At 43.2% G+C, this 27,890-nt stretch overlaps 1 protein-coding gene across 4 annotated transcripts in view; it reads right to left on the bottom strand.

The window, feature by feature from the left end:
* AMOTL1 (angiomotin like 1) overlaps positions 1–27,890 on the bottom strand; it is a 199,743-nt gene that overhangs the window by 150,690 nt on the left and 21,163 nt on the right. For 3 of the 4 annotated variants that reach the window (XM_052653104.1, XM_052653105.1, XM_052653103.1), the window contains one exon: positions 12,715–12,849. The exons of the other annotated variant lie outside the window; for it this stretch is intronic. In XM_052653104.1, coding sequence (XP_052509064.1) covers positions 12,715–12,799 — 85 coding nt within the window. In that variant the 5' untranslated portion in view covers positions 12,800–12,849. The remainder of the gene's footprint in view (positions 1–12,714; positions 12,850–27,890) is intronic. 4 annotated transcript variants of the gene reach the window in all.

Raw genomic sequence — 27,890 nt, forward strand, 5'->3', positions numbered from 1 at the left:
TTGAGTTGTAGGTCCTAAAGAAATTGATGTCAGGTTGCGGGAATCTCCCTCCCTGGGTCAGTGGCCTGAATAACTTGTACCGATGGATTTTGTGTTTCCTATCGGGACTGACTGACACCTCACTCAGGAGGGCCCTGGGCTATGGGAAAGTACTCTAGAGATGCTGGGAGGAGGCAGAGGAAGGAAGGTGCAGACATAGAAAACGGCTCTCTATTCTCCATCCCCGGCCTTGGACACTGATAGTTGGAGAGTTAACAGTCTGGGCAACGTCCCGGGGACCTTATACAGTCTCAGACTGATCAGATCGCCAGCTGCAGCAGCCCAAGGGCCCATGGACCTGTGCTGAGGTGCTCTCATTCTGTAAACCTCGGTCATCTCTGAGTGTTCTACAGTCAGTCTACAATTTACCATGAAGAACAGAAAGAAGGCACCCTGGCCCCAGTACCCACAGAGGAATGGCCGGGGACCAGGCTGAGACTGTCCTCCTTCCACATCAGGGTAACCGTTCTTCTTCTTCCTTTTCTGTTGGCTGCCCTGAGAGTGGCTTGAGGGATATCTCAGTTCCCTGACCAAGGACTGAACCAGGGCCACAGCAGTGAAAGCCCAGAATCCTAACCACTAGGCCAAGGAACTCCCCAAAGCAACTATTCCTGAACTGCCTAGCCTATCTCTCTATCCTCTTCTGTTTTCCCCACTCCTGACAGTCTGAGCTCTGAAATCCAAGAAGTGAATGTGCTTAGGTGAATGTTTGCCATATCAAGACATCCCCTCCCATCTCCTGAAAACCTCCATTTGCTCTCAGGAATTCATGGATTTCCCTGATGGCTAGTTGATAAAGAATCCACCTGCAATGCAGGAGACCCCGGTTCGATTCCTGGGTTGGGAAGATCCCCTGGAGAAGGGAATGGCTACCCACTCCAGTATTCTCGCCTGGAGAATTCCATGAACTGGATCCCAAAGAGCTGGACACGACTGAGCGACTTTCACTTTCATTCATGGTTCGTCAAACTTTCTTTCAGCTCCTCACTCTGCTGGAAACCTGGCTCTCCTTGAAAATAACAGAGCACGTTGTCCACGACCTTTACTCACTGCAGCCGTCTACAGACCTCTGTGTTATTCTACCTCATTTCTTGAAGGTGTTGGCATCTGGCTCACTGTCACTTTCCCCAATACCGTTCCCATGATAATTTTTATTTCCAAATCTACCAGTGGATTCTTCTCATACTCTGGTCTCTCAGCTCTTCAACATCCTCTCCGTTCCTGCAGCTCCAGCTATCCCAGCTTCCTGCCCTCCTAGTAACACCATCTGTAATCTCAACACCAAGCATTCCACTCTCCTATCACCATCAGTCAGCCTTCCAAGCTTTCCAGCTTATTCTTCCTGTTATCCTCACCCAATGTCTCCTTGACCCCAACCGCTCCTGTAATTTGCTGATCCTGTGACCTTTTTTGTGTCCCTTACTGTCCCTCTTGACATTCTTTTCTCTTTTAACCAGCCTAGTTTCTAGGTTTACTATTATCATTTCTCTTATATGTGCCTTCAAATCCACCTCTCTCTATGTCTATACTAAGTCTTTGGGAAAACTATACCCCTGATAAAATCTATTTCTTTATCTTCTCTCTGCCAGCACCCAGTGAAACATGATCAGAGAAGCATAGCATCATGCTGATTGGTCTTATTTTCAATGTGTGACCACTAGCCTCAAGTGGACATTAGTGCAGCCCAGCAATCCCTCTGTGTTTGCCTGATTTACTTCTCTCCTGCTCTCTTGTTACTATGGATGAACCATCCGTTCTCCAGCTAAGGCCAACTCCTCCGTTGTATATCAGATCCTCCGTGCCCTCTCACATGGATCTCTGCCCCCTCTCTTCTCTAGGTTGATGTTCTCCTCTGTTCTGGATCATTCCCATCAGTATACAAATATGCTACTATCTTTCTATCTTTAAAAAATTTTTTCCAACTCTACCTCTCTCTTCCAATTACCGATCTCAAGTCTCAGTGACAATTTACCACAAAATTCATCAAAGAATTTTTTACACTCATTGTTTCCACCATCTTCCTTTAATCTTAAAGGCAAACAGGCTTATAGCTCATCACTCTTCCAGAGTAGCTCTTGTCAGGGTCAAGACTGACTTTGGCATTGCCAAATTCCAATGGCCAGTTCTTGATCTGAGAAGGAGCCTTCGACTCCCTGATGCCATGAGGAGGTGAGCTCAGATGGCGTGTTTGCAGGACTAGTCGCCTCCAATTCCCCGTCAGATCAGGAGGCAACTAGCCTTTGTGTTCCAAGAAAGACAATCTACAGAGGGCTTTGGTATGAGAGCAAAGGTCTGGTTAGGGGTCAACCAGACCTTGGCTCTAATACCAGATTCATTATTAACTAGTAGTTTAATTTCTGCTAACCTTAGTTTTCTATAAAAATGGAGATAATTACACCTAACTCATAAGGTTGTAGCAAGAATGCAATAAACTACAGCATTTAGAGCCTGTAGAATAGAGACTGTCACACTGAAAATCAAGTACATGTTAATTATTATTAGATGGTATGCTCTTTCACAACTGAGGAAAATGAGGCTCTTCTCTTTAACGGCTTCGAGTTACTGAAAGAAATCACTAACCACAGATTACGCTTCCAATTAAAAGCAATGTACATGGTCCCACCTCTTAGTTTGCTTTCTAAGAGTTTCCTTGAAAGTCGGTTATGTGGAATTAGGATCAGCCATTCCCCATAGGAAGAGCATTACAAATATTCTACCAGGTGATTAGGTTCTGGAGCCTGCCAGATTGTTCTAACTCACAATGGACTCCCTTTCAATTTGTTCCCTATAAATGGATGACTCATAAGCTAAGAACTTTTCTTGCAGCCTTTCAGTTATTTAAATTTCCTAATCAGCTGAAAGTTAATGAAAAAATATTTTTCTTGTTTTAATATTTGTTGTTGACAATTTTTCTAAAATATATGATTCCAATTTTCTATCTTAGGAAGCAAAGCAGAGCAAACAATAACATTTCCTGTTAGTTAAACAATATTTATGGGGAAGTACCATGCTTCTCTGGTGGTTCAAATGGTAAAGAATCCGCCTGCAATGCAGGAGACCTAGATTCCATCCCTGGGTCAGGAAGATCCCCTAGTGAAGGGAATGGCAACCCACTCCAGTATTCTTGCCTGGAGAATTCCCATGGACAGAGGAGCCTGGCAGGGTACCATCCATGGGGTTGCAAAGAGTCAGATACGACTGAGCAACTAAGCATACACACCATGCTGCCAGGATGGTAGGCAATGCATCTGCAAGGCAAGGCAGATACAATAGTGGTCAGAATGGGTTCCTGTCCTCATGTTGCTCACCTTCCAATAGGTTCAGAAGACCTTCCTAACCTTAGGCAATATCTCAAACTGGATTCTTATAGACCTCTTATAAAGAAATGGTTCTGCAAATAAGTTAATCAGTTCCATTTTTCTAGATTCATATATATGCATTAATATACAATATTTGATTTTCTGACTTACTTTACTCCACATGACAGGTACCATTCAATTTGCAGGACACAAACAGAGATGCAGATGTTGAGAACGATCACGTGGACGTAGCGGGGGGAAGGGGAGAGTGAGGCAAACTGGGAGAGTAGTGTTGACATATGCACTATCATGTGTAAATAAACAGCTCGTGGAAAGCTGCTGTATAACACAGGGAGCTCAGATCGGTGCTCTGTGATGACCTAGAGGGGTGGGATGAAGGGAAGAGGCTCAGGAGGGAGGGGATGTATGTATACATACAGCTGAGTCCCTTTGTTGTACAGCAGAAACTAACATAACATTGTAAAGCAATTATGTGAAGTGAAGGTGAAAGTCTCTCAGTTGTGTCTGACTCTTTGCAACCCCATGGACTATAGAGTCCATGGAATTGTCCAGGCCAGAAAACTGGAGTGGGTAGCCATTCCTTTTTCCAGAGAATCTTCCCAATTCGGGGATCGAACTCTGGTCTCCCACATTGCAGGTGGATTCTTTACCAGCTGAGCCACAAGGGAAGCCCAAAGCAATTATACTCCAATATAAAAAGAAATTGTTCTGCTGGGAAGTTATAAAAGAGAGTACACAATATTATAGGTTGGAATCTCAGTTCTGTCAAATTATTAGGGGAGAAATCACAGGGCTGTTACTAGATCTCCCAGAGCTTCAGTTTCCTGACGATAATACTTAATACTGTATTGCTGGGAGAAGCTGAGCAGGTCAAGTGTGAAACAGACCAAGCACAGTGCTGGACACCGTGGATGCTGAGGAAGAAATGTTCCTTTCTCTCCCACACAGAAGGCTTGGGCATGCTGGAGTCCCTCTTTTTGGGCTTCCCTTGTAGTTCAGTCGGTAAAGAATCCGCCTGCAAGGCAGGAGACCCAGCTTCGATTCCTGGGTTGGGATGATCCCCTGGAGAAGAAAATGGCAACCCACTCCAGTGTTCTTGCCTGGGAAACCCCATGGACAGAAGATCCTGGCGGGCTACAGACCATGGGGTCTCAAGAGTCACACATGACTTAGCAACTCAACCACCACAGAAGGAGAGTGGGCTTCCTGCTGCTATGGCCTCTAAAGACAGGGACGTAATCTCTGATCTTATTTCTAGGGCAGCATTTATTAGAAAGTGGGACATATGGAGAGAAAGCAGCAAGAAGGAAATATTTCTGGGGCTCAGGGTGAATTATTTCTGGGACTCAGGTTTTCCACAGAAGCAGAGTACAACAAAGGGCTGATGGCTAATCTCCACTCTTACTATTATCCTCTACGTGAGGTGAGCAGACTTTTGAGAGCTAACCCGGGAACCCAACCCCTAGCTTTAATATTTCTTTGTATATATAAAGTTAAGAATACATCAAACTTTAAATGTTTTAAATTAATTTTATTTATAAGCAAATAATTTTATTTTATAAGCAAATAATATGTATTCAAGGGGAAAGAAAAAGATATTTATTCCCCATGGGTATAAACTGCAAAAATGGAAGTCCTCCTTTCTCAGTTTCCATCCACAAACTGAAATACCATCCACAGCTTCTTGTGTGCTCATCGAGATTGCTTTTTAGGCACATTCAAACATGTTTATGAATTATTGAAACAAGTTAGGTATCCTATGATGGCTTCTAAATGAAAGACACAGTGCATCTCTAAATGAGATCTTGGTCCAACCTTAATCATAAACTGAGGTATGACTATTTTCTGTTTAGTAGTAGGGCAAGAAAGTGTATAAACAAATCTTTGGAAAAAAGTCTTATCAACTGTTATGTACAGAACAGTAAAATCTTGAACAGTATGTAGGCATTTAAAGGGTTCTATTTCAGTTATCCTGGAAACTCACTAAGCAGAGCTCTCATCCCTCCACCCAGGAGCTGTGCTCACGTGGCAACATGGAACATAATGCTAAAATCAAAGGAATTCTTTGATCCATTTTTCTAAAGCTAAAAGCACTGGAAAATGCTTTTGTAGGTGTTTCTAGCAAAGCAGCCATCACTAATATCCTGCATGGTGGGCAGGACGGCAGCTGTGTACCAGCCCCTGCCCCCAGGAGGCTGGGAATGCCATCAGCCCCTGGCTGGCCTCTGCTGCGACGGGGCCAGGGCCTGCCTTGCTGCAGCGCTGCTTAGAGCAGAGGCCACAGGGAGGGCCAGCCTAGATGGGCTGCTTTGATACCGCAGGCCCCTTGGTCAATGGAGAAAAGGAGGAGACGGACCTCATACAGGAGGTGACTTCTTCCCCCAAGAGATGGATGAGAGGTCTAAATGCCACCCTAGCAAGGACTTCCCTGGTGTTTCAGTGGTTAAGACGCCATGCTTCCAATATACGGGATGCAAGTTTGATCCCTAGTCGGGGAACTAAGATTCCACATGCCCTGTGATGCCGCCAAAAACTTAAAAACAAAAAGTTAAAAAGAAAAAAAAAATGCCACACAGGGAAAAGGTTATTTTTCGGCCAAGGTATGCTATCAATTCCCTTTGCAAGAAAAAGCTGCATGGATTCCGTAGTAAGTTAGGATGGTAGCCACAGGCTAGCATCTGTGCACAGCCTTCCGATCCCTACCCCTGGGAGGTCACCGATTTCAAGCATGAAAGACAAGGAGGAGGGAGCTAAACCTTCCCTCTGCCTCCCTCTTCTCCCTGATGTTGCCCTTTGCTCATCTTCTCTGTGGGTAGCCTTCTGTCTCCTGTAGGCTCTCTGCTAGTTAATGGCAGAAGGGAGTGGAGATGCGAAGCTTCTCCTCCCCTCCCCACCCTGGGAAGCGAGGGCGAGACTGATTTAGGAGAGAAGAGATAGGCTGTGGCTGCCCGGGCCAGTCTGACTCTCTGCTGTTATCCCATCTGTGTGTGCATCCTCTTAGGACAAGCAGACAGAGGACAGCAGGGACACATATGCGCCCACCCATAGGGCTTCATCAAAGAAAATTTTCATTTAATTGGTCTCAGCATTAGCTCCAGGGATGAAATGGCCCAAAGGACATCTCTCTTCTCCTAGGGTTTAATATTCTTTTCTTTAAGCACAACCCCACTTTTTTTTTTTTTAATAATCCTTGATGAAAGGCAGAAAGAAAACAGAGTTGCTTCGTTCCCTTTAAATGAAAATTAAGCCTCAGAGAATGCTTTAAGTGTCTGATACTGTCCAGAAGAAAGAATTGGCCCTAACGGAAGAATTGTGGGTACGTGCATGCTAAGTTGCTTCAGTCGTGTCCGACTCTGAGACCCTATGGACTGTAATCCGCCAGGCTCCTCTGTCCATGGGATTCTCCGGGCAAGAATGCTGGAGTGGGTTGCCATGCCCTCCTCCAGGGACTCTTTCCCACCCAGGGATCAAACCCATGTCTCATGTCTCTTGCATGGGTAGGCGGGTTTTTTTTTTTTTTTTTTTTTAACCACTAGTGCCACCTATATGTCACTATATGTCACTTGAAAAGAAAAAAAAAATCATTCTTCTTACAGAAACAGTACAAGCCAAGAGATGATATGGTACTAAGTCTGACAGGAAGACAAGGATTCATTTTGGTAAAAATGCTTAGTATGTTCTCTGAACAATTCAAATACCAATGCAGTAGACGCTACTAACAACAGCAAAGTGTTTTATGAAGTATATGAACTGGGATTCATCCAGCCCACCACCCACCCCTAGGTAACACCCCCTGTTACCAACTATGGAATAGAGGTGAAGATTTAAAAGACTCTTCACTCAGCATCATATCAAAGGAAATGAACTCTGGCTGAGCCAAGAAGCGACTAGAAAGGTATATGTGGCTATGACTCAGAATAAACCATTCCAAAAATACACACAGAAAAAGGTCCCTGCAGAAGAAAATCATACACTTCCAGCTTGCATTCAGCTGGATCTATTGAGTGAAATCAGACAAAATACCTTGGGTTAAGACGAAAGGTAAAAACATTTGGTGTCATTGAAATCTATAACTAAACCATTATGAGAGGTCCATAGAATGGATGTGAGTTTCTGCTGACATGCAGAGACTGTCCTCATCTCCCATTTTGGACTGAGGCCTTAGAGGGAATCACTTCTTTCAGACATTGCAAATAGAGTCTACCTGGTGCACAAAAGCCTCTCTTTGTTTCACATTAAAATGGTTTTTCCAACAAACTATGGTCTTAGCAATGTAGGTGCTGAAAGGAGAAGCAGAAGCCTGAGTTCTCGCCTTAGTTTTGCCACTAAATCTTTGACAAGTCTCCAGACCCACTTAGCCTATGATCTCCTCTGTAAAAAAAAAACAACAAAAACTGACATTTATGAAACTTGTTAAAACAAATGCCAATAGGAGACCAGGGATGACAGATTATGTTGTATCAATCTTTTTACCAGCCTGTATGCAGGAGAAACACACACAAAGCTCAACTATATCCAATTTTATTTTATAAAATAAAATAATTTTTTTTAAAAAAGAAATAGGACTTCCTTGGTGGCCCAGCAGTTAGGAATCCAGCTGCCAATGCAGGAGGCACGAGTTCAATCCCTAATCTGGGAAGATTCCACATGCGGGACAGCTAAGCCCACGTACCCAAGCCACCATAGTGAGAAGCCCTCACCCTGCCATTAGGAAGTAGCCCCACTCACCCAAACTAGAGAAAGCACGCAGAATCTTCCTGGACATGTTTCATGGAGTGCTGCCTTCAGGTTGTCTAAGTCAGAGCAGTGCTTATTGAAATTAATCATTTCAGGGGGTTCCTGAATCATTGGAGGGGATTCCATCTTCATCTAGGAAGACGCCGCGTGCTGCAGGGCGACTAAGCTGGTGGGCCACAGCTACTGAACCCACGTGCCCTAGAGCTCATGCTTTGCAACAAGAGAAGCCAGAGCAATGCGAAGGTCACAGACTGCTGCTGGAGAGTAGTCCCTGCTTACTGCAGCTACAGAAAGCCTGCACACAGCAACAAAGATCGAACACAGCAAAAGTAAGCAAATAATATATATATATTTTTTAAGAAATAGACTCAAAGGATCAAGCTTCCTAGACACGTGGCGCTGCCCCCTTGAAACTGACAGGGAAGTGAACTGGATGGTGCAGAGCCCTGGAGAACAAAGACCTAAGTGTGACTGTGAGCTCTACTGTCGTTTGCTGTGCAAGCTGGACTTCATATTTGTGTCTTCACACACCTCAGTTTCCTCATCCGCAAAATGGGGTTAATAGTAACTGCTCAAAGAGATTTTGGTGAGGATGTGAACAAAACGAAATAATGTCTACAGCAGTGCTTGGCACTCAGACCACACTCGGAAAAATCTCCTTCCTTCGTGCAGGAGGGAAGTCCGCCCCTTCCTGTTTTTATAACCAGAATGGGGAAACAGTGCCAATGAATTTCTAGACACACCTGGCTCGGGCTGCCAGGTTATGTTCCCCACACTTCCTGCCTCTTCCCTGATGATAAGTTTAAGCAGGTTGGGTCCCCTGGGAATAGTGAATGACAGCAGGGTTCCCAAACAGCTGAATGAACACATGTATAACAGGAAGATGTGTTTCATGGATTCACTGTGAAGGTCTGAGGAAGCCTCCCTTCCTGTGCCAAATCCCCACATGTCTGATGGGGCAGCTGGTGAATCAGAGGCGCCTACAGCACAGCGGTCAGAACCAGGGCTCGGGCCCCCTTCTATTTTGTGTGTCAGGCTCTGCATTTGATTTCATTTGGAAAATGTGTTCCAGGCCTTTAAAATAAATTTGCGTAACCACTGGCCCAGGCCCTTGAGGGGATTTTAAGAGTGTAGGCATTGGGAGTGGCAGAGGGACTTTCCTGGAGAAATTCTGTATCTCCCCCAGACATCCTGGGCTCTTCCCAGCCAGCTTTCCAGGAGGTGGACCCACCCTCATGGTAGCTGAGAGGCCCAGATGTTGCATGGAACTGGCCTTGCCTCCAGGCTCATGACTCACCAGGATAACTGAGCCTCCCTGGCAGATAACACGGTTTTTAAATGACTCCAGGAAGCCAAGAATAAGATCTCAAGGCCTGGACACTTTCGGGACTTTCTCTGGTAGCTTGCTAGAAATGTAAACCCCACTAGCCCACAGTGAGCCTCCGACATGGAGCAGCTGGCACCAGCCAGTGTTGGGAGATGGGGGACGTGGGGTAAGGGGTGGAGGGAGGATGGTCCAAAGCAGGTGGATCAAGGCCTTGGCAATGTATTAGCTGAGGTGGCCATCGGTGGCTCTTGGATGGTATCCACACATTGCGACAGCACTGTTGGTTTTCGGGCCTTGTTAAGAGCTAGCTAGTTTTCTTTTCTACTGTGACAACAAAAAAAAGCAGCAAAAAAAAGAAAGAAAGAAAGAAAGAAAGTCTGTAACTGGGCCCCCAGAGCTTTTAATTGAGAAGGCAGAGTACCTAGTTTTGGAGGGTGAATTGTCAGGCAAAAAGTTGGCATGGCTAAGTGTTAGGCAGACCTCCGTTCAAATCCCCACATTGCCCGTGACCGTGAGCAAGTTTCCCAGCATCTTCAGGCTCAATTTTTTTCATTCATAAAAGGAGAATAAGGTTGTGTGAGAGTGAATAGTGATGGTCTTTATACTAAAACAGGGTGTAGTATCACATCCCGTGTAAGGTATCTATCTAATGAGGGATTACAAATATTCTTTTGTAATTCATCCAGTTCTGACTTAAGTCTGGCACAGAAGTCTCCCACTGTGCAAGTCTGTTTGTTTCTGAGTGTGTTTCCTCACCTCGTTTCAACATTTCACCATATTTCCATTTTACCACCCTACCTAGTCCTCTCAGGACCTGCATCCTTTCCCTGAACCCTGACCTAGGCCTCTGGTGGTGGTGGTGGTTTAGTTGTTAAGTCATGTCCAACTTTTGAGATGCCATGGACTGTAGCCCACCAGGTTCCTCTGTCGATAGGATTTTCCAGGCAAGAGTACTTAAGTGGATTGCCATTTCCTTCTCCAGGAGATCTTCCCAATCCAGGGATAGAACACTGGTCTCCTGCACTGCAGGCAGATTCTTTACTGACTGAGCTACCAGGGAAGCCCAGCTTAATCCAGCCTGAGAACCACCCTAATCCAGCCACTCACAAGAACTTTCACATTTCAGCATACCGCTTCCTTGTGAGGGTGCTTCACACACACAGGACAACACAGCCAAACTCTGTCTTGGACACCTCCAACATCACAGACAGACTGTCTGAACTGGGGCCAGATAACATGGTATCTGCTGCCCATCTGAGCCAAGCTTTTCCATCAGCTCCAGAGGCTCATCACTTACCCAAAGTGCCTCTCCATCAGGCAGATCTAGACACCGGCCTGGGTCCCCTTCCTACAAGCCTGTAGATACATGATGTGGTGAACTCAAGGATATGTGTGGTAATGCTTGGAACTGCTCACGGTAGAATTTCCAGCCACCCCTTTGTCACAGTGACCCCTGAGGCTTCTTTCTGCTCTAAACTTCCATGATGGATGATGCAGACAAACCATACTTACTTAATTCTTTCTTATGCCATCCAGCTTTGATGAACAAGCCTGGGGTCACCGAGCAAAATGCTCTAGGTGTGCCAAAAGCAAGGTGAAGTGTTGCCAGAAGCAGTTGTGCAATGCATTGGGCTGCCACAGTTCAAAAACATTCTCAGTGACCACAGAAATATGCAGAGGACCTGGTCTCAGCCATCATTCATTCATACATCCATTCATTCATCAAGTCACCCAGCCAGCCAGCCACCAAATACGTATCAAATATTTGCCAGGCTGTTTGTGAAAGGGAGGCAAAGGCAAATAAAAGAAGATGTCTGCCCCTGAGAAGCTCACAGGTCATCTAGGATGCAGGCAGTGACAATACAACATAGCAACTCTGTAACATGGCAGCTCGTTCAGATGAGGATGGGGGTGGATGGGTAAAGAGATTCCAGAAGAGATGACTGAAGCTGGAGCTTCAGAGATGAACAGGACCTGGCCAGGTAGAAGGCACATACTAATGACAGTCTTTGCAGAGGCTCACAGGTGTGTGAGGGCATGCGGTACTCAAGGATGCAGGGGGAGGTAGATACAGTGATGAGGAAGGGCTTCATGTTTAGTGAGGAGCAGCAGGAGGTGAGTCTAGAGAGGCAGGCAGAGGTCAGACCAGGAAAGGCAGGCTGTGTGTGGAGCTGAGGAGGTCCAACTTTGTGCCCTGGGCTGTAAGGAGACATGGCTTAAGAACCTCTAAAAAATGGCTCAGGTGGCAATGTGACAGGGCGTAGGAGTGAACAGAGATTGGTTTTTGTCTGGACTGCATCCAAGTTTCTTCTCTCAGAACCTAAAGCTTCCCTCTGGGGAAACTTCCATTGTGTGTAGTCGTCTTGGTTGGAAAACGTACCCTAATGCAGTGCAAAAACTAAGTAAGTGTTTATTGCTATCTAAGTTACTGCATTTTCGAGATGGGGCACAGTAGGGAGTGTAGTCTGGTGATCTCTGTGTCTATCTTAATCTCTTTCTTATATTCCCAGTGCTTGGCACGTAGTAGCTGCTCATTATTAATTGAGTGAATGAATAAATAACAGTGAATGATAGGCATACCATTTCTAAAAAGATCATGTGAATGCATTAACTTCAGTGGCCTCTGTTTTCTCATCCACAGATTAGCTCCTACCAAAGTGGATCCCCATTAGATCTGGGGGACGGGCAATGGGGCAGACCTTGGACCTGACAGAGGACCACTTGCCTGTGTCAGGGGTATGGTTTTGACACCTATATGCTCCATGCCAGGACAGTAACAACTTATCACTGAGTTGCATTAATCAGATGCTAGCATGTGGACACAGAAGGAAATCTACGCCGGTTATACTGGTTGCATTATCCCCAGTTTTAATCTTTGCATGGCTGTGGAGAGGAGATGAGAGGGAAGAGATGGGAGACAGGCAAGAAAATAGCGCCTGGATGTTAGGTGCTCAAAGCTATGTGACCGGCTTCCCACCCAGCTAGGGTAAGGGCTCAGTCAATGACAGCTTACATTATTTAACAGTGCTCATCACAAGCCTCCAAGTAGGCTTTCTTACTCTCATGTTAAAGCTGAGGAAACAATAGAGTTTCTTAAGGCCCCATAGTGTATAAAGAGAAAATCCTGTATCTGAACCTGGGTCTGTCTGACTCCAAAGTCCATGCCTTCGCCTCTCCACCCAGCTGGTTTTGAAAAGGCACTGGGCACGTAGTGTGTACAGCTGGGTTGACCCAGTGGGTGCATGAGTTGAAGAGGACCGTGTGTATCTGGGACAGCAAAAGCAGCCATACCCCCTCTGGTGTTGGCAAAATGATGAACTCCAGCGTGAGACAGCCAGGTTCCTTCCTCCAAAGGCCATGTTTCACTAAGGTCCATGCTTCCCGCAGGCCTCTTGTATGTGCAGCTCTCTCATCAAACGGAATCTCCTGAAATAATGAGCACGAAAAAATGGAGATGATTGACTACTGATACTCTGCCGGGGCGGGAACATATTCTTGAAGGGAAGCAGTGAATTTCTAGTTTATTATGTTTCTTTAGCATGTGAAGATCGTTGTCAAGATTCAGGCATTCACAATAGCCAAGACAATCCCACTTCTGGGCATCTATCCAGAAGAAAACTCTGAATTCTAAAAGATATACACACTCCTATGTTCATAGCAGCTCTATTTACATTACCCAAGACATGGAAGCAACCTAAGTGTCCATTGACAAATGAATTGATAGAGAAGAAATGGTGCATATATACAATGGAATATTACTCAAGCATAAAAGAGAATGAAAAATGCCATTTGCAGCAACAGGGATGCAACTAGAGATTCTCATACCAAATGAAGTACGTCAGGGAGAGAAAGACAAACGCTATATGATATCACATATATGAGCAATCTAAAATGTGACACAATTGAAGGTATCGATGAAGCTGAAACAGACATAGCGAACAGACTTGTAGCTGCCAACAGGGAAGGAGGGTCGTGGGGGATGGACTGAGGGTGGAGCTAGTAGAGGAAAACTGTTACATATAGAACAAAACAGATAAACAACAAGGTCCTAATGCATAACACAGGGAACTATATTCAGTGACCTGGGATAAACCATAATGGGAAATAATATAAAAATGAATATATATGTGTGTGTGTGTGTGTATGTGACTGAGTCACTTTGCGGTACAGCAAGAATTCACACAACATTGTAAATCAACTATGTGCGTGTGTGCACGTGCATGTGTGCGTGTTAGTTGCTCAGTCATGTCTGACATTTTCTGACCCCATGGACTGTAGCCTGCCAGGCTCCTCTGTCTATGGGATTTTCCAGGCAAGAACACTGGGATGGGTTGCCATTCCCTTCTCCTGGGGATCTTCCCAACCCAGAGTTGGAACCCAGGTCTCCTGCATTGCAAGCAGATTCTTTACCATCTGAGCCACCTGTACTTCAATAAAACATAAAAATTAAAAGATTCAGGCATAGTCTGAGTGTGAGATCTTCAACAAGTTTAATCGAATCAAAAAACCATGGTTCCCCTTTTCATTCAATTAGCATGTTTGTGGAACAACAATCACATTCAAGGCTTTGAGCAAGAAACTTACTGTATTTAGTTCTGCATGTTTTATAGAATCCTAGAACTTCAGGGTAGGATAAGAGTTTCATTAAAAAAAAACTAAGTATATACTTCTATATGTGACTAAGAAACAGACTGGAAAATCTGAACTAAACTTTGGAGGTAAATCCCATCATATTGGAAATATGAGTACTTCTCATTTTCTTTGTAATCTTCTGCATTTTCCATAAGAGACAAGCATTACTTTTATAATCTGAAAAAATAAATAATAAATATTATTTTGAAAGAAAATCCCAGGGCTGAGAAGGACCATGCATTTTCCACTTTCTCTTGAAAACCATGATAGAATGTCCATGTCATGAGGGCTCTAGTTTTCATAAAAAGGACACTTCACTGGCTGTCTCCAAGAAGTCCAGCCTGGGAATCCCTCCCAGTAAACTGTATCTGGGAAGATTACAACTCACAGCCAAACTTCTCCCTACATTAAAAAGAGACTTTATAATGCTCTGCATTGCAGGTCTGAATAATTGAAGGTGACTGATGGACCTAATCTGTGAATGCAGCCAATGAGACATTCTCCAGGGCAGAAACCCTGTCAGCCTCATTAGGATGGGCCCTGGTGATCACCAGCTGCAATCAGAGCAGCTGGCTTCCTTCAGTCTCAAGAATGCTGCTCAGAGTTGCCCTGCAGGTTCCTGCACAGCCAGTCTGTCTGTGGACAAGGCAGACTGATGTGATGGGTTTTGGCTGTCTGCCTAGAAAAGGGTGGTACTCTTGGAGAGTTGCAACAAACATCCACAAATCTCTAGTCGAATACCAGGAGGCACCAAAGATTGTACTGCACTTAATTGGGTCCTGGCTCACTAGGGGTTTGTGTTCAGTCCAAGCACCCCAAAATTTTAGAGGGGAATTCTAGACCAGAATGGGTATATACTAATACCATAGGGACAACACTGGATTTGTCATTAGACTCAGATTTTAATGCTAATGCTGGTACTGACTGGGTGACTTTGGGAAAATCCATTTATACTCTTGAGATTTAATTTCCTCAACTGCAAATGAAGGAATTAGGACTAGATGATGTCAAAGGTTTGTGAAGTCTATAATACTATGCTTTTACATACAAAGGTCACCTATCCAATCACGTTAGTAGGCTGAGAAAGCTGTGTTATTTGTCCACTAGCAAATTTGAAACTTCAGCCTCAGCATGTGAGAGAGGTGGCTGATGAGACTACAGGTAGTCTGCCTTTGGAACAAGATGGGTGCTCTGTGCAAAACTAAAAACGTGTTTGGAACAGAAATTCAATCCTGGGCCATGATCATACCAGTTTCTTGTTCAATCACTAAGTTATATCCAACTCTTTGCAATCCCATGGACTGCAGCATGCCAGCTCCCCTGTCCTTCACTATCTCCCAGAGTTTGCTCAAACTCATGTCCATTGAGTTGGTGATGCCATCCAACCATCTCATCTTCTGTCACCCCCTTCTCCTTTTGCCTTCAATCTGTCCCAGCATCAGGGTCTCTTCTAATCAGTAGGCTCTTCACATCAGGTGGCTAAGTATTGGTGCTTCAGCTTCAGCCTCAGTCCTTCCAATGAATATTCAGGACTGATTTCCTTTAGGATCTATTGGTTTGAACTCCTTGTAGTCCAAAGGACTCTCAAGATTCTTCTCCAGCACCAGTTTGAAAGCGTCAGTTCTTTGGCACTTGGCCTTCTTTATGGTCCAACTCTCACATCCATTCATGACTACCGGAAAAACCGTAGCTTTGACTATATGTATCTTTGTCAGTAAACTGATGTTTCTGCTTTAATACACTGTCAGTTTTGTTGTACTTTTCTTTCCCAGAAGAAAGTACTTTTTAATTTCATGGCTGCAGGTCATACAGGTATCATCATTTAATCAAATAAGCTAAATATTCAAAGTCTTATATCTTTACCAATTGTAAAATAACATTAATAATAATATTACATCCTTTAAAAGCAACATGTATTTGTCATATATTGTTCATTCAAAATCATTTTATTAATCTTGAGAAGTGAGTTGGAGATTATAATAACTTTGTTTGACGAAGATGGAACTTCACTGAATCATTGGAGAAGGGTTTTCAAAGTAGATTCTTCATCTCTCTTGGTCCAATGGCCTAGACAGCCACTTCCCTTCTCCAGGGGATCTTCCTAACCCAGGAATTGAACCTGGATCTCCCACATTGCAGACAGATTCTTCACCATCTGAGCCACCAAGAAGGCGGGGGGATGAAACCCACTGGACCCCAGGAAAGAGATTTGTAAGGTGCTATCTTCTGGATGAGGGAGGTTAGGCTCTCACACCCATACATTTCATTTTATTAATCTGAACTACATAGGTTCATGTTGAGTGTTTTATTAACTTCAACTTGAAAGCCCTGCTGGTTTCTCTGATGCTTGAATGTCACACCTCAACTTGGGAAATTTAAGCACAAAATGTGAAATGAAATCGCATCAAACACAAGTATTTCAAGGAAGACTGATCAGTTGCATCTGTTCCTGAAATTCTAACACCATCACACCAGTCACAGAGTTGCTCACAAAACTCTGGAGGCTAGTGGATATTTTCCTAGCTTCTAGCCATATAAGACAACTTATCCAGAGTTTTCTATAAAATGTTTAATCTGTAGCCCAGTCAAAATTCTATCAAGGACCAAGTCCATGTAAAAGAAACTAAAAGGCAAAAAAAAAAAAAAAAAAAAAAGGCAAGCATAGGAATAAGAAGTAAAGAAAGTTTTCTGTAAAACAGCACATGGCAGCTCAAACAATAATACATACGATAAGGCAGAGTAGAGGGCATGAGTGGGAAAGTACTGGAAACTTACTGTTGTAATTCTGACTTTGAGAAGCTCTTTTTTTTCCCAAGAGATATCTGTACTCCCATGTTCACTGATGCATTATTCACAATAGCCAAGATATGGAAACAACCTACGTGTCTTGTCAGTGGACGAATAGATGTGGAAGATACATACAATTAAATATTATTCAGCTGGGGCTTCCCTGGTGGCTCAGCGGTAAAGAATCCACCTGCATTGCAGGAGACCCAGGTTCAATTCCTGGGTCAGGAAGATCCCTTGGAGGAGAACATGGCAACCCACTCCAGTAATCTTGCCTGGAGAATCCCCATGGACAGAGGAGCCTGGTGGGCAACAGTCCATAGGGTTGCACAGAGTTGGGCACGACTGAAAAGACTTAGTGCATGCGCGCGCGCACACACACACACACACACACACACACACACATTATTCAGCCATAAGAAAGAAGGGAATCTTGCCATTTGCAACAACATGGATGGACCTGGAGGGCATTGTGCTGGTGAAATAAACCAGACTGAGAAAGACAAATAGTGCATGGTATCATGTACGTGTAAAATCTAAAGAAAAGAAAGAACTCATAGAAACAGAGTATAAAAAACAGTTGCCAAGGGCAGGGTGGCAGGGGAAATAGGAAAACGTTGGTATAAAGGGTAGAACTTTCAATTATAAGATGAACAAGTTCTAAGGATCTAATTGTATAACATTGTGACTATAACTGATAACGCTATTGTATAACTGAAAGTTTTTAAAAGAGTTGAATTTAATGTTCTCACTGAGAGAAAAAATAAGATAAATATATGTGAAATGATGGATGTGTTTACTAGATGGGAGAATCATTTCACAATATGTGTGTGTATATATATATACATCTCAAATCATCATGATGTACACTTTAAATGTCTTCCAATATTATTTGTCAATTATACCTCAATAAATCTAAAAAAATTAAAATAATAAATAGCAAAAAATGGGGAGAGAGACAGAAAGAACTGAGCAGATTTGGACACTGGGATCTATGGAATACTGGAGTGCTTTGAGCTTAATATTGATATTTAATAAATACTGGATGATTCAGTTCAGTTCAGTCCCTCAGTCGTGTCCAACTCTTGCGACCCCATGGACTACTGCATGACGGGCTTCCCTGTCCATAATCAACTCCCGGAGTTTACTCAAAGTCATGTCCATTGAGTCGGTGATGCCATCCAACCATCTCATCCTCTGTCGTCCCCTTCTCCTCCTGCCTTCAATCTTTCCCAGCATCAGGATCTTTTCCAATGAGTCAGTTCTTCACATCAGGTGGCCAAAGTATTGGAGTTTCAGCTTCAGCATCAGTCCTTCCAATGAATACTCAGGACTGATCTCCTTTAGGATGGACTGATTAGATTTCCTTGCAGTCTAAGGGACTCTCAAGAGTCTTCCAACACCACAGTTCAAAAGCATTGAATGAATGAATAAATGATAATGGCCAGTGTGGGTAAGGACCCTAGTCAGATACTATATTCTATTAAGCTCCCAAAGGCAACCTATCTACCCTAAGAGAGGGTGTGAAGCCAAATGGGTCTTCGGACTTGAGTTTAGGGCTCAGGTTCTCCAACCACCAGAATTCTTTTTGGAGCTGCCTCTAGAGCAAGCCCCCTCCCCAGCCGCCTGAGGGATCTTAATTCCCAAGCAGGGATTGAACCTGGGTACCGGCAATGAAAGCACCGAGTCTTAATCACGGGACAACCAGGGAATTCCCTGGTCATCCTTGATTAGTTGATTGCATCTCACATCCAGTCAATCACCAAACTTTGTCCAGTGTAACATCTAAATATCTCAAGATTGCAATTGCTACCCTCTGCTTTCATTGCCTCAGCCTTACTTCAGCCGCCATCCCCTCTTACTGAGACACTGTGGTGACTTCAGTGGGTCCCTGGTCTTTCTTTCCTCCAACCCTTTCTCCACACTTTGCTGTAATATTTTTAGAACACAGATTTGATCATGTCCCTCCTTGATCAAAATACTCTAATGATTCATTATTCCCAGGAGAAAGTCTGGACCACTTAACATGGCGTATAAGGGCCAACTATTGCAAAGTATTTGCAACCCCTGAATTAGCTCCCTTCTTGGATTTTTGGATATTCAGCTATTCCTGGAGCTGAAGCAAGAGTGCTCCTCCTTCCTCACCTTGCAATTTATCCTTCACATTTCATCTTGTATTTGGTTCCTTGTCTCCCAGACTGCCCTGTGCTTGCTTCATTACAGTGGTATCACACTGCACTGTAATTATCTGTTAATATGTATGTAGAGTTTAGTTCAAGTTTATGTACATAAGAGCAGAGATTCTATTTGTATCCCTAGCATTGATACAGGGGTTTCACAAGCACTGATTATTTGTTTGTTGAATGAATGAATATGTGACTGAATGGTGGTGTTTGGTGCAAGCATGCCTCATTTTTTTAATATAAATTTATTTATTTTAATTGGAGGCTAATTACTTTACAATATTGTATTGATTTTGCCATACATCAACATGAATCCACCACGGGTATACACGTGTTCCCCATCCTGAACCCCTCTTCCACCTTCCTCCCCGTACCATCCCTCTGGGTCATCCCAGGGCACCAGCTCCATGAAACGAATCGCCAGTCCAGGTTCGATGCATGATACTGCATGCCTCATTTTAACATGTCCCTTTAGCAAGGATTCCCTTTGCAACCTCAGCTACCTTCTCTGCTTCTCTGGTAATTTCTCCACCTAAAAGTCACACCCTATCTGCCTCTGCTTCCTGGCTTTATTCTTACCTTCTCATCTGGTCTAACTGGCTGAGATTCTCCCACTTATGCTCCCACTTCAGTGTACATACCTGCTCCTCCACCCGGCATGCCTCTGCCCATTGTACACCTACCTGCTTCCCTTCCCAAGACTGGATGAAGCTACACTTCTGATCATCCACAGGAGACTCCTGCCCACTGAATGCAGCCAAGTCACACCTAGACCTCTAACCAATACCTCCAGGGTCTTTTCTAGTGGTGGTGGGTTTAATCTAGAAATACAAATTCATAAAAACCCTGTCCCAACATTGATTCTGCCTTAGCTAGCGTAACAGAGCTCCATTTTGTAGAGAAGTGATGAAATAATTAGAAGTGCCATGTTTGGAGATTCGTATGGCATATTCCATCATTCAGGCATTCAAGCAGCCATGGAACCCATGAAGAATTTGAACACCCTCCACTTGCTGATAACTTACACAATAAATCAAGGTGTATATATATATGTGTGTGTGTATATATATATATATATATATATATATATACACATACATACATGTGTGTGTGTGTGTGTGTCTAGCTAGAGATATCAGTATATAAAATAAACTTGTTCATTCATTTGATAAATACTTACTTGATGTCTCCTCTATACTGGTCATTGTGCTAAGTGGTTGGGATAGAAAAGGATAAATCTTGCCTTTCCTTCAAGAAGTTTTCAACTCTGAAGGGGAGACAAATATCTTGCATATTACTACAGAACAATGTACTAAGTGCAAGCTTTGAGGCATGCACAGATAAATCAAGGATCTGCAAATAATAGAATCAAGAAGTTAGACAGCAGCTGAGGACCTTTAGTCTAACCCTTCCATTATGCACGACTCTCCAGTCTATGTCTTTACAACCTGTACTTCAGTACCCAGTAAGGAGTTAATTTTCTCCCAGACAGACATTGTATCTGTGAACTCTTCTGTCAAGAAATCCATCTTAAAATTTTCAACACAATATCGAGTCACCAAAAGTCCTCAGTGCTGCTAAGCCATTCTGGGACCTCCTGCCCCTCGTCCTGTTCTTCAGCGGTTGCTGAAGATGAGATACTCTTCCTGGAATATTAAGATTTTACCCCAGTTCTAATGCCCTCCAAGCTTTGCAGATCTGGGCCTTATTCTTCAGTGAGTCAGGAATCAGAAGGAATGCTCCATCTTGGGTTTGAATAGGGAGGGCTTTGAATGTAATCTGTCTGATTACATCCAGAAAACAACTAAATTGAAGCACAAGAGGGAAGAGGTCATGTGATGAGATCTTCCTTCTCAACTAGGGATTTCTAGCTAAGATCTCCATTACCTAGAGGCTAGGTGTCTTTGTCAAGATGGGACGTTATAACCGAGTACCCCAGACTGGATGGCTTATAAACAACAGAAATGTGTTGCTTATAGTCCTTGAGGCTGGAAGTCTGGGATTAGGTTGCTAGCACAGTCAGGTTCTGGAGGAACTCTCTTCCATTATAGAATACTGATTTCTCATTGCATTCTCATATGGCAGGAGAGCTAGAGAGTTCTCAGGGAGGGGGGTCCTCTCATAAGGGCACTAATTCCATTCATGAAGGCTCCACCCTTATGACCTAATTACTTTCCAAAGGCCCCACCTCTTAAGACCACCACAGTGGGCATTAGGACTTCAACATATGGATTTTGAGGGAACACAAAATCTCAGTCCATTGCACAATGTCTAGCCTGGTATTAGCTATCAGAAAACTCAATCATAGGCACCCTTATGGACCACACTAAAATAGAGGACACTCTCCTCTTGGACTGCCCCAAGGGTTTGACTCTGATGAGTTTCAATTTCTAAACTTTGACGGATATTTTCCTTTGGTTGTTGTTGTTCAGTTGCTAAGTTGTGTCTGACTCTTTGTAACTCCATGGACTGCAGCACACCAGGCTTCCCTGTCCTTCACTATCTCCCGAAGGTTGTTCAAACTTATGTCCATTGAGTCGGTGATGCCATCCAATCATCTTATCCTCTGATGCCTCCTTCTCCTCCTGTCCTCAATCTTTCCCAGCATCAGAATCTTTTCCAATGAGTCAGCTCTTTGCATCAGGTGGTCAAAGAACTGAAGCCCCAGTATCAGTCCTTCCAATGAATATTCAGGGTTGATTTCCTTTAGGTTTGATTTTAACTCCAAATAAAACAAACACATTAGAGTGTACATCTGGGCTCTTGATATTCCAATGATTAAATTCAGTAGCACATACAAGACTCTAGCTTGGTTGGAAGAGAAGAGAGAGTAGAACACTCTAAATATCCCCTGTGAAAGAAAATACCTCTTTGATGAATAAAAGGACATGGAATCTAGAGGCATGTAGTCTTTCTCTGAAATGGGCTGATGTTTAGAGAGTTGACATGATTCTTCTGGACTTCATTTGTTTTTCCACATAGTCTTACCAACTTTGTAGAATTGGAAACCATTCTTTCAAATTGGCTTAACCAACTGGGTGGAGTATTCATGAAATTCCTATGGAATTTACTGATGTTAATATTTTAAGTACTCTACTGAATAATTCATGCTACTACTCTCTAAGGAGCTGTGGCAACAAGCATATTTTTAGGAAACTTAATGAAGTTATAAGATGAAGAAGTCCTTTGCAGAACACTCAGTGACTCAGGCTTTTCATCTCTAAAGTCAGTCCTTTGAAACCAGAACTCAGAAGTTCCCTCCACCATGAAACTCCCAGGGAGAGTTATTTCCTTCTCCCTATCCGCCTCTCCTAACTTTTAAAATTCCATTAAGACTACACTTTCCCATTGGATAATACTCTCTTTGCAAGATGATTCCTGTCCTTGTTAGAAGGTAATCTTAGGACAAAGTCGTATCTTATTCACCTTTCCATGCCCACTGTTAGCACAATGGCTTGCCAGATTTAGGGTCAGGAAATTTTGCTGAATGAATGAAACTGACACACCTACAGCTGAGAAACTCGTATGAGTCTGTACCTGCAAACACTTCCCATAACTTACATTAAATCAGGCATCATAACACATGATTTGCCACCATATTCTGCCATCCAAGCAGCATAATGCCTAGTATACTCTGAAGAGGAAAGAAAAAGGAGAATAAATATTTCCAGAAAACTGGGTTCTTGCCTGGCTGGGGATTGTTACTCAACTAAGTAACCCCAGAAGAATTATTTCATCTTGGAGCTCAGTTTTTCCAGTGTGTGAAATAGGGCTTATAAAGCCCATTATAATTTTTTAATCAAAGTTTTGTGAGAATTGTATGTCAACTAGAGAATCATCAAAACAGTATACAAATGCACATCACTGTTATCCTTCAGCAAATTTGCTTATACATGTCACTTGCTATGAGGCATTAATCCCAATTTTGAGTTCCTAACTTGGGAGATGACACAGCATGTGGAAGGCAGTGTTAAGTGTAATGGGTAAGAGCAAGGACTTTGAGACAGATGTGGATTTAAATCCCGGGGCCACCATTTCCCAGTGATAGGTAAGCAAGGACTGTGATGTCATTAAATATAACTTTTCCCATTTGTCATAGGGGATCACAGCATAGGCTTTGTGGGATTGTTGTCAGGGTTAAATGAAAACTATCTGTAATGTAACCAGTATAGATCCTGGCCAGTAATAAAACTCAATAAATAACAGTAGTTGTTTTTATTAAGATCATTATTAATTTTTGAAGCTGATACATCTCCAGAAGTGACTTAGTTCCATCCACAAACTTCATTCCATGGGGAACAAAGCTAAAGGGTGACAAAGCATTAAGAAACAGACATTTTTCCCCAGAGGAAAGGACATTTGTAAAAAGTGGGCAAAAATACAAAGGCAAGCTATTTGCTGTGGGCCAGTCCTGGGAAGGAAGGAGGGAATCGAGGCAAGAAAGAATAACAGAGACCAAGAGGCAGAGTAAAGCTCTGTAAGGATTCTCTGAGGCAGAGCCATAGACAGGGCTGCCTGTCCAGGGGATGTTGGGAAACCAAAGGAGAGGATTAAGTGTTTCTCTTTGAGAAAAGCAATTGGGCCGCAGTCTATGAGGCAAAGAGAAAGAACCAGAGTAGGATGAACTGCCACAGCTCTAATTACGAACCAAGAATAAGATACAGACTTGGGCCCCGCAGCAAAGACCTGTCATTTATATACAGATCTTTACAGCCAAATCCGTGCAGGGGAAAACAGCAGAGTTACCATCTAACCTAGCTGTCTCTGTGTCCATAATGTGAGCCATATGTGTCATTTAAAATTTTCTAATAGACATAGGTTTTTCAAAAAGTAATACAGATGAAATTAATTTTAATAATATATTTTCTTTAACCCACTATACCCAAAATAGTATGTGGTTGGCCAAAAAGTTGGTCTGGATTTTTCCATAACATCTTAGGGAAAAAGAACTTTTTGGCCGACATAATATTTCTATATGCATTGAATAAAAAAAATTACTAATGAATATGTCAGATTTCTTTTCTTATACCAAAGCTTCAAAATCCAGTCAATTATAGCACATGCTGACTTGTACCAGCCACACCTCAAGTGCTCAGTAGCCATGTGTAGTCCAGAGCTAATCCCAGGGGAAAATGAATTCCATTCTCTTGACCTCCTAGGCTGCTGTTTAAGACCTTTCAAAAGCTCAGATTCATAGAGCAAGAAAAGACCTTTGGAGATGTACTATGGGCAAGGGCTATCTATTTATTCCGAACAGTTTTTCTTTAACATCTCTGCTTCAATTTAAATAGTTCACACCCCACTGAAAACCTCCTCTAATTGAACACTCGCTGATGACTGACTAAGTGCTTGGTGCATGTGCTAAGTCAGTTCAGTCGTGTTCTACTCTTTGCTCCCCATGGACTCTAGCCTGCCAGTCTCGCCGTCCATGGGATTCTCCAGGCAAGAATGCTGGAATGGGTTGCCGTCTCCTTCTCCGGGGCATCTTCCTGACCTAGGGGTCGAACCTTCGTCTCCTGTATCTCCTGCTTTGGAAGCGGATTCTTTTACCACAGGGCCACTGGGGAAGCTCAAGTGCTTGGTCTGGGCAGGTTAATCATGGTGGATGTTCTGTCCACTCTCCCATTCAAAGGGAAACTGCCTGACCCACACTTTCTCTCTGCAATCCCAAGGCAGCTTTAGGTACCCACCTCTTCTCGCTATACCCTCTCTGGCTCAGGTGACCAGGGATGAATAGGCACATGACTCCATGAACTGTTGGATTTATCTCTATAGTCACCTGGTGTGGAGAAAAGCTTGTCCAAGCAGAGACTGACCACTGAGGACTAGTTGGGCCAATCAGCTCCCCTGAGGAATATGGAGGCAGAATCAGACTTAGAGAGAAGCATCAGAGGAAGACACACACACAAGAAGCAGAAAGAGCTTCAATAAAATTGTGTTTTCAGTTAGTTCTTCAGTTTCTTCAAGTTCCTCTCAGATCTACTTTCCACCTCAGGATTCCCAAGGCATTTCATTTTAACAAAGCACTTCTCCAGGTGAAAGAATTTTGAAAGCCTCCTATGGGAGGGTCTCCAAGTAACCCCGGTTCTTGGAACTCTGTTGGAACCTTCTAGTATCAACCACATTCTGGGCTCCTAAAGCATAGCTGTTTTGCTGTTTCTAGTTTACCGTGAGATTCCTGTATCTTTCATGGTTATGATTAGCTTATAACACTCCCTTATGTGTGATGCAGTGGTAAAAAATCCGCCTACCAGTGCAAGAGATGCAAGAGACGCAGATTCTATCCCTGAGTTGATAAGATTCCCTGGAATAGGAAATGGCGTTCCATTCCAGGATTCTTGTCTGGGAAATCTCATGGACAAAGAGTCAGACACGACTAAGCATGCATGCATGCATACGTGTGGAGGAATCCTTAATGAGTCTATACCTTTCAATAAAAAGGCCTACCATAGAGATGGATGCTTCTACACACATTCAAGCAAAGATCTTTTCCATCACGCCCCTCCAGTCTTGTTTGCAGTCTGTCTCATGCTTACATTTAGCCTGACAGAGAAATGATAGATTGCTTTGGGTTGCATTCTCAAATAATTATGCTCTGAGAAGACCTCATTTCAGTGACCTTCCAGGGACCCTTTTAAGCCGCACATCATCAACAGTAGTGATTCTCAACTATGACTTCACACCACAAACACCTGAGGTACTTCTAAAGTCTATCGATGCCCACAGCCCTTCCCAGACCCATGAAACAAGAATCTCTGGGAGCAGGTCCCTTGACATCTGGATCTCTTAAAACGTCTCCAAATAATTCTAATGTGCAGCCACAATTGAGAAATACTGATATACAGGATATGCCCTTCTATAGGTTTGGGTTTATGGCAAATCAAACCAGGTATTGTCTTAATTATAAAAGGAATGTATATTTGTTTTCTAAAGAATACATAAAAAGTGGAGAACAGTTCAAAGTGGGAAAGTCTCTTTCATCAATAGAATCCCCAACAATCTCACTCCCTGGAAATGACTATTTTAGCTTCCTATGTGCCCTTCCAAAAATTGTCTGTCCCAATCAAATACATGGGGTTTCCCAGGTGGCTCAGTGGGTAAAGAAGCTGCCTGCATTGCAGAAGACACAGGAGATGCAGGTGAAACCCCTGGGTCAGGAAGATCCCTTGGAGAAGGAAATGGCAACCTGCTCCAGTATTCTTCTTTGGGAAATTCCACGGACAAAGGAGGACAGCACAGCATGTAAATATAGGTATGGATATATGTATATCAGTTCAGTTCAGTCGCTCAGTCATGTCTGACTCTTCGCGACCCCATGAATCATAGCACACCAGGCCTCCCTGTCCATCACCAACTCCCAGAGTTCACTCAAACTCATGTCCATTGACTCGGTGATGCCATCCAGCCATCTCATCCTCTGTCATCCCCTTCTCCTCCTGCCCTCAATCCCTCCCAGCATCAGAGTCTTTTCCAATGAGTCAACTCTTCTCATGAGGTGGCCAAAGTACTGGAGTTTCAGCTTCAACATCAGTCCTTCCAGTGAACACCCAGGACTGATCTCCTTTAGGATGGACTGGTTGGATCTCCTTGCAGTCCAAGAGTCTTCTCCAATACCACAGCTCAAAAGCATCAATTCTTCAGCTCTCAGCTTTCTTGACAGTCCAACTCTCACATCCATACATGACCACAGGAAAAACCATAGCCTTGACTAGAGGGACCTTTGTTGACAAAGTAATATCTCTGCTTTTCAATATGCTATCTAGGTTGATCATAACTTTCCTTCCAAGGAGTAAGCATCTTTTATATATGTATATATGCACATGTATTTGTATACAGAAACATAGGTATATCTGTGGAGAGAGGCATACATATAAACTAGTATATGTGCACATATACTTTTTTTCCTATGGTTGGCTTTTTTCATGCTAATATATTTTAGTTATTAGCCTAGAAATTTGTGATTTAAAAAATAATAGCAGGGGGCTTCCCTGGGGGTCCAGTGGTTAAGAATTCACCTTCCAATGCAGGGGATACGAGTTTGATCTGCAGTTGGGGAACTAAGATCCCACATGCTACAGAGTAACTAGGCTTACATGCTGCAACTACTGGAACCCACGTGCTCTGCAGCCCACATGCTGCCAACTATTGAGCCCACACCACAGCTCGAGAGTCTGTATACCACAAGGAAAGGTCTCACATGATGCAAGGGAAATCCCAAGTACTGCAACTGAAACCTGACACAGCCAAATAAACAAATAAGCTTTGCAGATGACACTGGAGACACAGGAGACACAGGTTTGAGCCCTAGGTTGGGAAGATCCCCTAGAGATGGAAATGGCAACCCACTCCAGAATTCTTGCTGGAAAATCCAAGGACAGAGAGGGTGGGCTATGGTCTATGGGGCCACAAAGAATCAGACATGACTGAGCAACATCCTATTAGTTGATATAGGTATATATATATAAAATAAGGGCAGTGTTTGAGAAGTTATTTACTTTCCCAGATAACTCAACAAATTATAAAGCTAAAGTGATTAAAACAGTGTGATCTTATTCCTAGAATAAGTGGTTTGTTTGACTAGAATAAAAACTTAAAAAATAATGAAATTGATTTGGTATATGAAAAAATTGGCATTTCAGATCAGTAGGGGAAAAGATAGACTACTCAATAAATTGTTTTGGGGTAATTGGCTACTTTTTAAAAAGCGGACTCTTTCCAAGTGGTGGTCACTGGTGGATTCCCAATTCTACTAGATTGAAATGCTACCTTGACAGGTTTATTGGATCTATTTCTGATTGCTTCGGTGCTTTTCCATAATCTCTCTAGTGTTGCACCAGTATTTTAATTATTATATGTTGTGATATT

This window comes from Budorcas taxicolor, chromosome 15, assembly GCF_023091745.1.
Source record: "Budorcas taxicolor isolate Tak-1 chromosome 15, Takin1.1, whole genome shotgun sequence".
NCBI lineage: Eukaryota > Metazoa > Chordata > Mammalia > Artiodactyla > Bovidae > Budorcas > Budorcas taxicolor.